The 13,188-nt window shown below is 46.3% G+C and overlaps 3 protein-coding genes across 9 annotated transcripts in view; 1 reads left to right on the forward strand and 2 right to left on the reverse strand.

Moving 5' to 3' along the window:
* Window positions 1-557, reverse strand: part of DNAJC17 (DnaJ heat shock protein family (Hsp40) member C17) — a 33,602-nt gene extending 33,045 nt beyond the window's left edge. Inside the window, exon 1 of one of the 4 annotated variants that reach the window (XR_002779146.1) lies at window positions 386-556. Coding sequence is in view for 3 of the 4 variants with exons in the window: in XM_011354921.2 (XP_011353223.1) it covers window positions 386-463 (78 nt within the window). In the remaining variant the exon portion in view is untranslated. Of the gene's footprint in view, window positions 1-385 lie in introns of all 4 variants that reach the window. The other 3 variants (XM_011354921.2, XM_011354920.2, XM_023527759.1) reach the window with 3 other exon arrangements.
* A 115-nt stretch (window positions 558-672) lies between these two features.
* On the forward strand, window positions 673-7,012 carry ZFYVE19 (zinc finger FYVE-type containing 19). 4 transcript variants are annotated; one of them, XM_023527758.1, is made up of 12 exons: window positions 673-893; window positions 1,356-1,474; window positions 2,143-2,264; window positions 2,431-2,484; window positions 2,873-2,991; window positions 3,089-3,234; window positions 3,581-3,770; window positions 5,117-5,326; window positions 5,760-5,833; window positions 6,170-6,268; window positions 6,409-6,536; window positions 6,621-7,012. In XM_023527758.1, the coding sequence occupies exons 2-12, from the start codon at window positions 1,460-1,462 to the stop codon at window positions 6,697-6,699; spliced, it is 1,236 nt and encodes a 411-aa protein (XP_023383526.1). In that variant the 5' UTR covers window positions 673-893; window positions 1,356-1,459; the 3' UTR covers window positions 6,700-7,012. The 4 variants fall into 4 exon arrangements, with proteins under 4 accessions (XP_023383526.1, XP_023383524.1, XP_023383525.1 ...); XM_023527757.1 differs by lacking the exon at window positions 673-893 and adding an exon at window positions 1,568-1,725; XM_023527756.1 differs by lacking the exon at window positions 1,356-1,474 and having other exon boundaries at window positions 674-893.
* Window positions 7,013-7,201: 189 nt separating this feature from the next.
* Window positions 7,202-13,188, reverse strand: part of PPP1R14D (protein phosphatase 1 regulatory inhibitor subunit 14D) — an 18,837-nt gene continuing 12,850 nt past the window's right edge. Inside the window, exons 5-7 of the mRNA XM_011354926.2 lie at window positions 8,650-8,730; window positions 8,411-8,443; window positions 7,202-8,228 (exon numbers count right to left, since the gene is read on the reverse strand). Of these exons, the coding sequence (XP_011353228.1) occupies window positions 8,163-8,228; window positions 8,411-8,443; window positions 8,650-8,730 (180 nt within the window). The 3' untranslated portion in view covers window positions 7,202-8,162. The remainder of the gene's footprint in view (window positions 8,229-8,410; window positions 8,444-8,649; window positions 8,731-13,188) is intronic.

Consider the following 13,188-nt stretch of genomic DNA (forward strand, 5'->3'; position numbering starts at 1 on the left):
CCTTCAGGAGAGACTGAATGAAGTACCTCCAGCCACAGCCAATACAGAAGCGAAATCAGAGGCTGACCTTGCGCAAGCGCAGTGAGGAGGAACTTCTTCCCACCGGACTCACCCCGCACGGCCTCTCCTAGGCAAGGGCCTCAGGGAAAGCAGAGTAGACCACACGAGGAGCCCCTATCCTGTGACCTTTCTCTTCCTCGTGAGGCCCTCAGACCACCCTGGAATGATCTGAGAGCCCACCTTATGAGGCGGTCAGGCCGCCCCTCGCTCCCCGCCCAGGGCCTGAGCGAACCTGGAAAGCCGGTGCCAGCCGCGCGCTGGGCGCCAAGACAGGAAGAAGGGCCAGCAGACCTTTTGGATCGGCCCTCCTCGCTACCGTTCTCACCTCTTTGTCCGCCGCCTTCTCCTCAATACCTAGCAGCGCATACAGGTCCATCTGTAAGAGCTCCTTGGTCACCGCCATAGTTTCAACACTGACTGGATCGTACTACAACTCCCAAGAGTCTAAGCATGCGCGGGGATCCCCGGACTGTCGGCCCCGAGGCGGCTGAATGGCGCTTAGCCCCCTGGGAAATGTCGTGTCCTGGGTCAAGCTTGACGGCCTCTGAGGGAAGCAGGAAGTCGGGAATGAACTACTACTCCCAGAAGCCTCCGCGCCCGCCGCTGTTGCTTTCGGACTGGGGTGGCGGGTCGCGATTCCCAGGCGGGAGACGGTGGCAGGCTTGCGCGAATGGGCTTGGGGGGACTGGCGTGGAGCTGGGTGAAAGTACAAGAAACCTTGGACCTGGCGGGCCTGATCTCAATTCTGCCGACCCTTCTGCTCCACGCTGGGAACCAGGATGAACAGTAGATGCTATGGCTGCGCTGTCAAGTTCACCTTGTTCAAGAAGGAGGCGAGTCTTCTCTCTCTGTGGGCTAGAGGGCCAGGGAGGACGCGGAGTGGAGAGAAGGAAAAACACGGGACTTGCAGCTCATAGACTTGGTTTTACGACCCCTTTACAGCTGTGTGGTTTTGATGAAGTCACTAAGCCTCGGTTTCCCTTTCTATAAAATGGAGCTAGCACTCCTTCGCTTGCGGGATTGGTGTGTGGGTCCAGTGAAGTGCTGGAGGTGAAAATTCCCTATAAACTGTAAAGCACGCTCCTGTCATTTTTGGAAAGCTAGACTTTTCTGTCTGCTAAGTGTAGGACCGGCTGTTTCTTTCCCTTCACCCTGCTTCTCCGCGGCCCGGTCTTAGTATCCTGTAACCATTCATCTCACCAATGCCCCGCTACTCTCTCTGTAACGAAACCACCATCACGCAGCCTGTCCTCAGGTTTCTTGAGTTAAATTACCGCCCTTCCTCCTGTCCACAGGGACCATGGCAAAGCCTCGTCCTTAGCACAAACTCATCAAGTTCCCCTGTGAATCGCAGACTTCCTCTGCCTCAGCTATGACGGGGAGATAGGAACCAGATAGGATGAATGAAGAGCAGGTAGGGAGGCAGATCTGTGTAGCACTCAGAAACCTAGATTTAGGAGTCAGGGTGGTCAGGGTTCAAATTTGAGCTCTGCTGTTTAATTCACAGGGAGACCTTTGTTTGGGCAAGTCATGTAACCTCTCCGACCCCAACTTAAATAGGAATAATGATGGTGGTCATCAGAATTAAGTAAGATAATGTATAGAAATTGTGAAGATTTAATCAAGTGATGAATGTTAAATGCTGAGCTTAATGCCTGGCACACTGTAAGTACTTAATAAATGGAGGCTATTGGTATCCCATCCTGAACCATGCCTCCCTCCATCTCTGCTAGAGCATAGAAGGCATGGGCTCTACACTCTCTCTGATTCTCCTTTGTCACTGACCTGAGGGGTCTTTCCCTATTTGTCTTCTACACCCCATTGTCAAGGAATTGAAAACAGGGTAGAAAGCATGGGAATTTTGCATGAAGTTTTACTTGATTTTAATAAAAGACTGGAGACTGAGGAATCACTTTACTCTCCACCCCTGTCTCTCTCCAAGCCTTATGGGCCCCTCTCCTCATCCTCCTCCCAGCAGCTGGTCACAACTTCAGTGTCTTCTCTCTGTGTGATCAGAGAGTCCCATGGAGGAATCTGCAGGAGCAGATAAGAGACGGATAACCCTGATCCTTTTTCTTGTAGAACGGCTGTAAGAATTGTGGCCGGGCCTTCTGTTCCAGCTGCCTTAGCTTCAGTGCAGTAGTGCCGCGGGCTGGGAACACCCAACAGAAAGTCTGCAAGCAGTGCTATGAGGTTCTGACCAGGTGAGAAACTGCCATGGGTGAGGATTCAGCCCAGCATGGCAGCAGATAGCTGGCTGGCCCTCGCAGCGTTTGCTCTGCAGCCAGAGGTCAGCTCAGGAAGTATTTGGGGTTGGGGGCACTGACTGGCAGATGGCAGGACTTCTGACACCAGATTTCTTCTCTGTAGAGGATCTTCTCCTGCTAATGCTTCCAAGTGGTCACCACCTCAGAACTATAAAAAGTAAGTGCTAAAGGGATTGAGACAGGTAGGGATGGGGAAAGGACAAGGGAGCCCCAGGATAGGACTTTCTTCCCAGCCTCTAGGTCAAATGAACACAGGATCAGGAAAACATCTATCTCTCAGGCTCCTGACTGCCCTCTTGGGCTCAGAAAACAGCTCATCAGCTCTCTCCTCAAGAAAGGTTCTTGGTAGACCTTACCCTTTCAGCTGTACTCTCCAGCTGGGCAGCTAGGTTGAGCTGAAGGGTGCCATAAGTGAGGGCCACAGAAGATTATCCATTGGACACCTACCTAGATGCCTAGAAATGATTTGAATGGGAAACAGTGAGTGGGTGCCTTCGTCCCTCCCTTCTGCCTTCTTCAAGAACCTCTATCTCATATCCTGCCAGGCGTATGGCAGCCTTGGAAGCCAAGCAGAAGCCCAGTACTCTACAAAACCAGGGATTGACCCACCCAGACCAAATCATTGCTGAGCGCCTAGCACGGCTCCGCCAGCAGAACAAGCCCAGTGAGTGGAACGGGGGGGTGGCCTAAAGGACACCATCTGGGGCTCCTGGGACTGGGATTCCTCTGGATCTTACAAGGTTTCCCCATGCCAATTACAGAGTTAGTGCCCTCACAGGCAGAGATAGAAGCCAGGCTAGCTGCGCTAAGAGATGAACCCCAGGGTTCCATCCCTTCCACCCAGGACATGGAGGCACGGCTTGCTGCACTGCAGGGCAGAGCTCCACCTTCTCAGACCCCCAAGCCGGTGAGTGCTATGGCTTAAGAAGAAAGGGGGTCCTAGTATGATGACAAGCAGAAACCCAGATACATGTATGCTTATGTATTCTGTAGGAGTTGGCAAGCCTCCAGTGCCCACCTTCTGATCCTCAGGCTTGCTGCCAGGACAAGCAGCAGGATTGGGTGGGGCAGGCAAGAGTGGCCCCTTAGTTGTGTTGGGGACTGTCAAATTACTCGAATGTGGGGCTTGGATTAGTTCCCCTTTCCCAGAGCTTTGGGAACTCCTCAGCATCCACCCCTGACCTAGACTGTTCTGGACCTTATGGTGTGGCTTCCTCCCTTCCCTCCCCACTGAGGTTCCCTCCTCTGAGCAGGTACATCAGCCACCAGACACCAGGACCCAGGCCCAGCAGGCACAGGATCTGCTAACACAGCTGACAGCAGAGGTGGCTATTGATGAAAGCTGGGAACGAGGAGGCCCTGGTAACTTTCCCATTTGGGACCCCAGGGACCTGTCCCCCTTTTCCCCAGGTGGGAGAGGCTATGCTGCCCACTCTCTGGAAGGTGAATATAAATCAGAGAACAATCAACATTATAAGAGCTACCATTCATTGAGTGTTTACTCCAGTGGGAGCCAGTGTAAGCCTAGTGGTAAGCTTGTGTGCTTTAGAATCAGTGATTCTCTGTTCTGCCACTTACTAGCTGTGTGACCCTGAGCAAGTTACTTGATCTAAATCTCACTTTCTTCATCTGTAAAATGGAGGTATGTGTGGTAAAACCTACCTTATGGGGAAATTGTGAGGAATAAATCAGACGACTATGAACTAAGACCCAGTGTGGTTCATAGTAAGTGCTCAGTGAATGTTTTTTGCAATGATGATAATACGGAGGAGGAAGAGGCTATTTAATTAAAATTAAATATAATTTAAAATTCAGTTTCTCAGTGGTACCAGCCACATTGCAAGTGCTCAATAGCCACCTGTGGCTCGTAGCTAACATTTTGGACAGCACAAATATAAACCATGATATGGAATGTTTCCATCATCATAAAAAATTCTATTGGATTATGCTGTTCAAAGGCTTCAGAGTAGTGGTTCTCGACCAGGCATGATTTCCCCTCCAGGGCCTGTTTGGTAGTGTCTGGAAATTGTACCACTGGCATCTAGTGAGTAGAGGCTAGAGATACTGCTAAGCATCATATACTGTACAGGATAGCGCCACAACAGAGAATTATCTTGCCCCAAAATGTCAACAGAACATTGAGAGACCCTCCTTTAGAGACACAATCTCATTCAATAACCTCAGTAATCCTATGAGGTACATACTGTTATCCATATTTTATAAGTAAACTGAGGCCTGGTGAGCTTAAGGAACTTGATCAAGGTCACACAGTTATGTATCAGAGCTAGGATTTGATCCCAAAGCTGTCTGATTTCAAAACACTTGCTCCAAAACTGCACTAAAGGGGACATGTCAGAGCCACACTGGCAAAAATCTTCTAGCCTAGTAACATATAAGACCTCAGCTTTTGTCATGTTCTCTCTATGCTGCTCCCTGGAAATGTTAGTTCCAGCTTATAAGGCAGAGACACTAGCCGATATGGTCTCCCCATATCCTGATCCTTTTGGACAGTGATTCTTATACTGTGGGATGCCCACCCCAAGGGCAACATGTTAAAATATTAGGTGGGTGGGGATGGATGTGGTTGAAAAAAACATATCTAAAATTACTAGTTTTTTACATTTGGAAAAAAAGAGGAAATACTCATTTGTAATATAAACCACCGGAGCTAGTGCTGAGCAAAAGCTGATGATCTGTGGTTTTTTTTAAAAGTTGAGAAATGGGCTTAGGGGCTTCTGATGAGAGATCTTGGAATGTCTCTGCCTCCCTGACTGCATTGCTCCTTTCAGCTGCCTCTATCCAGAATGACCTCAACCAGGGTGGCCCAGGGAGCCACAGCACGAATTCCAAGGGGCAGGCCACCTCGTCCCTGGAGGAGGAGAAAACCAGGCTCCTGGCTGAGGCAGCGGTTGAGCTGCGGGAGGAGAACACAAGGCAGGAGAAGATTCTGGCCCTCGCCAAGCGCTTGGCTGTGCTGCGGGGACAGGACCCCGACAGAGGTAGAAGTTGGGAGCAGCTGCTCACTCATGTCCATTGAACAGGCCCCTCACCTCCACCCCCATGCCAAGATCCGCAAAATGTCTACATTCCCTGCTAGGCTAAGTCAGGTACCAGGGGTCCCTGTGCCCAGGGGTCTGTTGAGCTCAGCCCAGAGCCACGAGAAAGGTAATGGAACAAAGCAGTAGATGAGGAATGAATGGCAGCAATCAGGGGGCAAGGGACCCTCAGTCTCTTCAGGTACAGAGCCTTCTGTTCCTGCCCGCCAGCCCTGCAGGGAGGGGCCGAGTCTGAGCAGAGTGGTTGCAGAGGCTGCTCAACTCTGGAACAAGTACCACTGGAAACCAGACCAGCTCCTGGGGGCAAGAGTACAGCCATTCAAATGAACCCTCTACCTTACTCTTCCTTCCCTGCTCCTACCTCTCCCTTTTCAAGTGACCCTCCAGGATTGTCACCTCCCAGACAGTGATGATGATGAGGAGACAGCCATCCAGAGAGTCCTGCAGCAGGTGGGCCTGCCTTACCCTCCTGACTACCCCTTGTCCTGTCCCTACCTCACTGCCTCACCATCTACCTGGCCCCATTCACCGTGTCTCCACTCTGTGACTGGATGACCAGTCACTCTGCAGCTACTGTTCTAGCTGAAACCCCACTGCCCCTGTGACTCAGACCTGCTCTGTGACCCAGACCTGCCCTGTGACCCCTTGAGATGGGGGTGTCAGCAGCTACAGGCAACAGATAAAGGAAGATGGGTTGAGACACTAAGGCTACAGAGCCTTTGGGGAAACGTGGAGGAAGGACCTGGACCGTGAGCAGGGTGCTGTACCTCTTCACCCTGTCCACAGCTCACTGAAGAAGCTGCCCTGGATGAGGCAAGTGGCTTTAACATCCCCGCAGAGCCAACTCTTCAGCCCCAGGCCCAGTGCTGCAGGGCAGAACCTGAGGTGAGAAAAGCCCGACGCAGACCCCCAGGTGTAACGCCACAGCCTCCTTCCCTGCTTGCTCGACTGCTGCTCCTGTAGCAGCCTGCCGCCCATACTCCATCAAGTACCTTACTTCCCCCATTTCTCTCTAATCCCTGAAGGTTCAGGCCCTGGCACCCAGGCCTGACGCCGAGGAAGAAGAGCTCCCCTGGTGCTGCATCTGCAATGAGGATGCCACCCTGCGCTGTGCTGGCTGCGATGGAGACCTCTACTGTGTCCGCTGCTTCCGGTGGGTGCAGGTAGAATGTTCTGTGGAACTGGGAGAGTTCAAGGGCTGCCTGTGATCCCTGACTTATATCTTTTTGCTTCACAGAGAAGGCCATGATGCCTTTGAACTTAAAGAACACCGGACATCTGCTTACTGCCCCCCACATGCAGACCAAGAGCACTGAGGGAAACCCTGGTCTTACAGGCAGCTGACATCTGATGGAAGGGCATGGCAAGCTAGACTGCTCATTGGTGCCCCCTTTTCTGAGCCTCGGTGTCCCTGGAAGGAGGAAAGCTTCTCTATTGGAGAGGATGACTGGATGAGCCATAGGGAAGGCAGAAGTTGGGAGTCTTCCATCAGTGAAGCCTGGACTGGGAGTGAAAGGCATAATGGGGGGAAAACCAAAACGAATCTAAAGATGAGCCTTGAAACCTACTCAAGAGCCCAGGGCTTTCCCCTAGTACTTACTGTATCAAATAAAGTATGTTGATTCCTTGGGCCCAGCATCTTTTATCCCTAGAACCCTGTAGGCCCTGAGCCTGGGCCCTTGGAGAGGTGGCAAGAACAGAGTAGGGTATAAGTCTAATCCTGTGGAGTGAGGTAAAGGATTAAGCCCTCCTGCAAGCTTTTTCCGGCAGGAACAGTCCCACCCATCCTGGTGGCCTCATAGGCAGTAGACATGAATATTTGTTCAACTGAACTGAACTGTGAGTCCTGCTCTGGGATGCCCAGCTTAGCCCCCCAGGCCCTACCATCTTGGATTCTCAACCTGTCTAGTACTCAGACACTTTGCACAAACAGTGGTTGCATACCCTGCTTCCTGTCTTACTTCCAAAGACGCCACCTCCCAGGGTTCCTGTCCCAATGTTCCTCCCATTCTGAATCAGTGTCTGTTTCCAGCAATTCCCTCTTGACTTGACCCCTGGCCTGTCAGCGTGTACACTTGATACCCCTCTGCTTAATCCATGCTTTTTGTCTTCTGGCTGGAGCCAGCTCAAGAAAGAGTCCTCAGCCTGAAGCCTCCCACATTATTTAAGGAGGGAGGAAGATTTAGCCTTAACCTGGTGCCCCAGACTCAGCTAGCTTTTTCCTGTTACTTCTCCTCTGGGATTCAAAACTAGTCTTTGCCACTTGGGCTTCTGTTCTTGGTGATGCCAGGATGCTTTATGTCTTAGCCTCTGGTCCTTGCTAGATGGTGATTTCTGAAGCAGAACTGTGACTTTCATCTTAAATTCTCAAGGCCAGTTTGGATGGATTGATAGATGGATGGACAGGTGGATGGATGGATGAGGCATACGTATGGATAGAGTGTAGTGACTCAGGATGCTGCCCTTCTGGTATATCACTTCACCCTCTCCCTTCCCCATCCCATAGCACAGATATGCTCCACATTCCATTCAACTGGGGCTCCTAAAGATTTTATCCACTTGGCTGTCAAGTCTGGGCAACAGCCATGACTGGCTCCCAGAAAGCCCAGCTGACAGGAACTACTTGTGACTGTACATACACTAGGACATCCAAATGTCCCTCCTTATCTTCCATATTCCTTGTCTGTGTCTCAAAGAGCCATTTCCCTCTCAGCTCAGGATCCAGAGGTTCAGGGCAGGACTCGCAGTGCTGAGGTTGATGAAGGTAGTCTCGTGAAGCTTATTTCTGAGGCCGACTGAGTCTCCGGAGTTTCTTGAGTTGACTGAGTAGCTCAGAGATAAATTGCTGAGAGAGGAACAGGTGAGAGTAAGGCATGAAGTCATGCCTACCCACCACACTGTCCCAAATCTCCCCCTGACCCCATCTCCCCAGAGCCAGGGAAGGGGAGAAAGACACAGGGCCAAACTTTGATTAGCTGCCTCCCCACTGGGCCTCCCCTTACCCCCAGACCAGCAGAGCATCCTTACCTCTGTGGGGCGGGAGCAGTCTCGGAGAATAGCCTGAGTAGAAGAGAGCAGACAGTGGGTCACTGAGCCATAGCGCTTTCCCACAAGCTCCCACTCAGTCTCCCAGGAATTCTTTCCTCTGATTCAGTTCCTCCCACTCTACCCAAGGAGGCAGAGTCTGGGTGCCTGGGTCCCCCTTGGTCCAAGCCCAACTTCCATCCCCCAACCCATGGGTCTGGGGCCCAGGTCCCTCATTCTACCTCCAACTGAGTCTTCTGTTCGTCTCTGGATAGTTCCACGAGAGCCTCCAGATCAATCTCAGGATCAGGAGTTTGTTGATCCTGTTTGGGAATTACATGGGGCTCAGAGGGGCCTGGCCAGCTGGAGTGAAAGTTACTATCGGGCTCACCCATGTCCCACTTTATTTCCCATTTTTAGTCCCTCTCTCCACCATAGTCAAACCACTCATTCATTCTTCCATAACAATTAGTGAATACCTAAGTTCTATCTCAGACAGTGCTAGGGTTCTTTAAAAAGTGTCTCAATTTCAAAAGTTATGTACATTATTGGCAGGGATAAAAAAAATGGTACAGCTGCTTTGGAAAACAGTTTGACAGTTTCTTAAAATGTTAAATATAGGGTTATCTGACCCAGCAATTCTGCTCCTAAGTCTGTTCCCAAGAGAAATGAAAACATATGTCCACACAAAAATTTGCACATGAACATTCATAGCAGCATTATCCATAATAGCCAAAAAGTTAAAACAACTCAAAAGCCCATCAACTGATAAATGGACAAAATATAATGTAGACATACAATATTATTCAGCAATACAAAGGAACAAAGCACTGATTCATGCTACAACATGGATGAACTTTGAAAAACACTATTAGTGAAAGAAACCAGTTATAAATGGCCATATATTACCTGATTTAATTTGTATGAAATGCCCATAATAGGTAAATCTACAGACACAAAGTAGATTAGTGGCTTCTTAAGGAGTGGTGGTGGTAGGAAATAAGGTATGATTGCTAATGGGTACAAGGTTTCTTTTAGGGGTGATAAAATGGCCTAAAATTAGATAGTAATGGTTGTACAACTCTGTGAAGATACTTAAAACCATTGAATTGTATACTTTAAGTGGGTGAATTGTATGGTATGTGAATTGTATCTCAATGAAGCTGTCTTTAAAAGTTATTGTCATTGAAAATTTTAAACAATACAGAATTTATAAAATTAAAATGAAAAAAAGCTCAAGAGAATAAGAAGACAGGCCACAGACTAGGAGAAAATATTTGCAAAAGATATATCTGATGAAGGACTGTTATCCAAAATATACAAAGAACTCTTGAAACTCAACAATAAGGAAAAAAAAACCTAATTGAAAAATTGGCAAAAGATCTGAACAGATGATGCCTCACCAAAGAAGATATGTAGATGGCAAATAGCAGATGAGAAGATATTCAACATCATATGTCTTTAAGGAATTGTGAACTAAAACAACAAAGAGCTATCACTACACACCTAGTAAAACGGCAAAAAGTCCAAAACACTGACAATACCAAATACTGGGGAAGATGCAGAATTTTCATTCACTTTTTGTGGGAATGCAAAGTGGAATAATCACTTTAGAAGACAGTTTGGCAGTTTCTTACAAAACACACTCTTATACTATCGGCAATCGTGTTCTTTGGTATTTACCCAAATGAGCTGAAAACATGTCCACACAAAAACCTGCACACAAATGTTTATAGCAGCTTTATTTATAATTGCCAAAACTTGGATGCAACCAAGATGTTCTTCAGTAGGTAAATAGAATATTATTCAGTACTAAAACAAAATGAGCTATCAAGCCATGAAAAGACATGGAGGAAACTTCAATGCATATTACTAAGGGAAAGAAGCCAATCTGAAAAGTCTACATACTGTATAATTCCAACTATGTGACATTCTGGAAAAGACAAAACTATGGAGACAGAAAAAGATCAGTAGTTGTGAGGGGTTAGGGGAGAGGGTGCGTTGAATAGGTGATGCACAGATTTTTAGGGCAGTGAAACATACTCAGTATGATATTATAATAGTGAATACATGTCAATATACATTTGTCAAAAAAACATAGAATATATAACGCCAAGAGTAAATCCTAATATAAAATATGGATTTGGGGTGATTATAATGTGTTGACATAAGTTCATCAACTGTAACAAACTCTCCGCCCTAGTGAGGGATGGTGATAGTGGAGGAGACTATGCATGTGTGGGGACAGAGGAAATATGGGAACTCTCTGTAGTTTCTTCTCAATTCTACTGTGAATCTAAAACTGCTCTAAAAATATGTCTATTTAAAAAAAGATGTGACTCAAGGACCAAGATTTAATAAATTTAATAGTTCTCTTACTGCTTCGTCAAAGACTTTCTTAAGTGAAAGTGAATGGTAGTGAAGAACATGATTACTAGTATAGGTTGGTGCTGCTTTCTTGATTCATGCTGAGGGCCACCATTGCTTTTGCATCACCAGTGCAAATGTCAGCATAGTCAAAACAGCAAGCAACATCTTAGCATTATTACAGAAATAATCATGGACTTCTTGAAAGGATCTTGGGAACCCTTGGAGTCACCAGAACACACTTCAAAAACTGCTCCCTTATCCATTTTTCTATTGGTTTGTTCAGTTTTTTTCTTACTGATTTTAAAAATCTTTTTAAAAATTCAGATTAGCTTTAGCATTCCATATATGATCAAAACAACATTTGTTTTTGGGAGAGGGGTTAGGGAAATAGGTATATGTGTTTATATAGCTGAATCTAATGGTCTTTTCTAGCTTAGGTTTTGTTTATTTTGTTTATTTATTTTTCGATGCTTAGCAAGTTCTTCCCATAGTGACTTGGATAAATATTTGATATTCGCCTTCACATTTTTCTAGAGATTCGCTAGCTTCACCTTTTCCACTTGATTATTTAATCCTTTGGAATCTATTCAACAAATATGTGTCAAGTGGCTACTATTAACCCAGTACTGTAAACTTGGAAACTTCAGTGACCAAAACAAACATCCTGCCCTCAAAGCACCTAGGAGTTAGGGACAGTTGAGGAGACATAATAAAAACAGATGTACTAAGTAATTAAGTTGTATAATTTGTTTAAAGGTAAGTGTTATTGGAGGAACTTTTTGGATGTTAGAAATATCCTATATCTTGATTGGGGTAGTGGATACATATGGCAAAGTGCATTTAACTATAAACTTCAAGCAGGCAAATTTTATTCTGTTAGTTGTACTTCTATAAAGGTTGATTTTTAAAAAAGAATGAAAAAAGCCTCATCTACCCTCTCACTCTTCCCACTACCAATGGTTCATTACTATTAACAGTTTGGTCCCTCCATATGTTTTCAAAAATAAATAGTCCTAGGGTTCTAAGTTAGCTCTTTTACTTCAAGCTCTGGACTTTCTCCTTTGCTACCTTGGTTTCTAGCTCATGTGATTCAGCATTTACCCATTTAATGCGTATTTTCTGAGAGCATGCTATGCCCCATGCATTGGGATGAGTATTAGGGCCATAATAGCAAGACAGAAAGACATGACCCTGCCCCTGAAACGCTTAAGTCTCCTGAGGGATACAGACAAGTGAAAAGGCAGTTGCAATACAAGATAAGCACTTTGATGAGATACTGTGGGAGCACATGGAAGGGAAACCTAACCAAGCCTGGGGTTTAGGATGGCTTCCTGGAGAAAGTGACTTCTAACCTGAGACCAGAAGGCTGAGCAAGAGTTAGCCAGATATTTCTGCTTCTGGTCAAGATGGAGTAATAGGAACCAGATTTATTCCCCCAACATAAGTTACTATAAAATTAGACAAAACTATATGAACAATATTTTCAGACATTTGACAACGGGTAGCTCAGGACTACCTGGGAGAAAAGGGAAATAAAAGAGGTAAACTCTATAATCGACCTGAATTTCTTTCTGGAGGCAATTTCCAGATGACGGCTAGGAGGGAGAGCCCAAGCAGAGCACAGTGGTCTTGCTAAATGGATATGACAGAGATCAAATTTCAGGGTTGAGGTGACTGGAAGTTGCTGGACAAAGTTCTGGAGAGGAGAGAGTTATAAAGAAAGAGACCTCCAGAAATCTACATAAGGGGTCTCCTGGATCTTTGCTGAACATAAGATGCACATTCATAGGTTAAAACTTCGCAAGGCCAGATATTATGAGGCACTTAGAGCACAGAGATGAACGGTTCCCAGACCTCACAGAGGACTGGAAACAAATCAAATTCCACCCAGCCAGAGCAGATAGTTATTACTGATCATGCAGGAGTTCAATAGAGACTTTGGAAGAGCCATGCTTTACTATGGGAGTAAATTATGCTCTAGATTAAAGGCTACTCTAGACTCATACTGAGTTTAAAGACAAGCCTCGAAAGGATCAAACTGAATCACAAGTAACTAAACTACCTACTAGAACAAAGCCCAACACTCATTAAAGGAAGAAAAAAAATCCAGTTACTCAACAACATAAAATTCATAATATAATCTAGTATCCAGTCAAAAATCACCAGTTATACTAAGAAACAGGAAATGTGACCTATAATCAGGAGAAAACTATTAATATAAGCAGACCCAGAAACGATAGAGATGACAGAATTAGACAAAGAAAACATGAACATAGAAATGAGAGAAATTGAAGATATGAGAACAAACCCAAATGGAACACCTAGAAATAAAAAATACAATATTTTAAATGAAAAATTTACCAGATAGAATTAACAGCATATTTGACACTGCAAGAAAAAAAAGGTCAGTT

This window comes from Pteropus vampyrus, unplaced genomic scaffold, assembly GCF_000151845.1.
Source record: "Pteropus vampyrus isolate Shadow unplaced genomic scaffold, Pvam_2.0 Scaffold19, whole genome shotgun sequence".
Lineage (NCBI taxonomy): Eukaryota > Metazoa > Chordata > Mammalia > Chiroptera > Pteropodidae > Pteropus > Pteropus vampyrus.

Bases quoted from the DNA above. Each gene is read 5' to 3' on its own strand.
- ZFYVE19 (XM_023527756.1), top strand. From the start codon at position 840: ATGAACAGTAGATGCTATGGCTGCGCTGTCAAGTTCACCTTGTTCAAG. The intron at 3,771-5,116 runs GTGAATATAAAT...TGCTCCTTTCAG, and splicing joins TGCTGCCCACTCTCTGGAAG to CTGCCTCTATCCAGAATGAC. The intron at 6,269-6,408 runs GTGAGAAAAGCC...TAATCCCTGAAG, and splicing joins GCTGCAGGGCAGAACCTGAG to GTTCAGGCCCTGGCACCCAG.